The sequence below is a fragment of the Penaeus monodon genome, chromosome 3, assembly GCF_015228065.2.
Source record: "Penaeus monodon isolate SGIC_2016 chromosome 3, NSTDA_Pmon_1, whole genome shotgun sequence".
Lineage (NCBI taxonomy): Eukaryota > Metazoa > Arthropoda > Malacostraca > Decapoda > Penaeidae > Penaeus > Penaeus monodon.
Window position 1 is genome coordinate 3,179,660 of NC_051388.1, and position 1,135 is coordinate 3,180,794.

Consider the following 1,135-nt stretch of genomic DNA (forward strand, 5'->3'; position numbering starts at 1 on the left):
ATTATCACAAACAGCAAACGATAACAGTTATCACTTACCACACTCTCCATCGCTTATCTTCGTGAGTGCAGGGTTATCACAAGCTGCCACCATAAGTGTGTACAGTCGTTTGAGTATGTTTGTCCGTCACTACCGCACACTGGATCGTACACTTGGATGCAGTTTTGGGGGCAGGCCGGTGGGGGTAGGTATCCTGTGCTTGTGGATGGGGGGAGGGGGGGGTTAATTGTGATTTAGTAATGTTATGGTTTTGCTTTGGTTATTTTTTTCTTTTGTTTTCACTAGTTTATATATATATTTTTTCTTTCAATATTTCTGGTCTCTTACTCTCTCTCTCTCTCTCTCTCTCTCTCTCTGGTTCCTTCTTTTCTTTTCTCTTTATCACTCTTTCCCTCTCTCATTCCCCTATCATCGCTCTCTCCTTCCCTCTCTTCCACTCCCTTTCTCCTCCTCTCTCTCTCTCTCCTTCCCCCCCACCCCTTTTCACTCCCTTTCTCCTCCTCTCACTCTCCCCCCCCCACTCTTTTTCACTCTCTTTCTCATTCCCTCTCGTCCCCATTTCCTCACTCCCTTTTCTCTGTTTGTCACTCCCTCTTTCTCCTCTTTCGCCCTTAGTACACACGATTCGCACCGCTACTCACCTGTTGCCAGTTGACTTCTCGCCTCAGTCGCCATTGCCATTAAAACTGCTATTAAGTTAATCATTTTCCTGTATTGTAGAATCGAAATCAGTCCAAGGATTCTGCAGGTAGTGTGTGTGTGTGTGTGTGTGTGACAGATTCTTAAATTCAAATGTAAATGTAAATGTATAAATATGTGTGTGTGTGTGTGTGTGTGTGTGTGTGTGTGTGTGTGTGTGTGTACTGGCATGTACTCGCTGTCCTGTATATGTGTTTATACACATGAAACTAGTTAGGTATAATTTCTAAAGCCAAATAAGAAAAAGCAAACTAATACCAGTTGCTTCATTATCAAAATAAATAAAAGAAAAAAAATAAAAAGAAAAATAAAAGCAAAGGCAAGGTAATGAAGCCACAAAGTCATAACTTTTACGACTCATCCCACTTGACTCATTACTACAGTATTTTGTAGCCAAGGACACAGCGGTGTTTTCTCAAGCTAAAATGAATATTCT

General features: G+C 41.5%; 1 protein-coding gene across 1 annotated transcript in view; it reads right to left on the reverse strand.

Annotated features, from left to right (window-relative positions):
• LOC119584896 (extracellular protease inhibitor 10-like) overlaps positions 1-705 on the reverse strand; it is a 2,634-nt gene extending 1,929 nt beyond the window's left edge. Inside the window, 3 exon segments of the mRNA XM_037933519.1 lie at positions 39-99; positions 102-193; positions 642-705. Of these exon segments, the coding sequence (XP_037789447.1) occupies positions 39-99; positions 102-193; positions 642-705 (217 nt within the window).
• Positions 706-1,135: the final 430 nt, after the last annotated feature.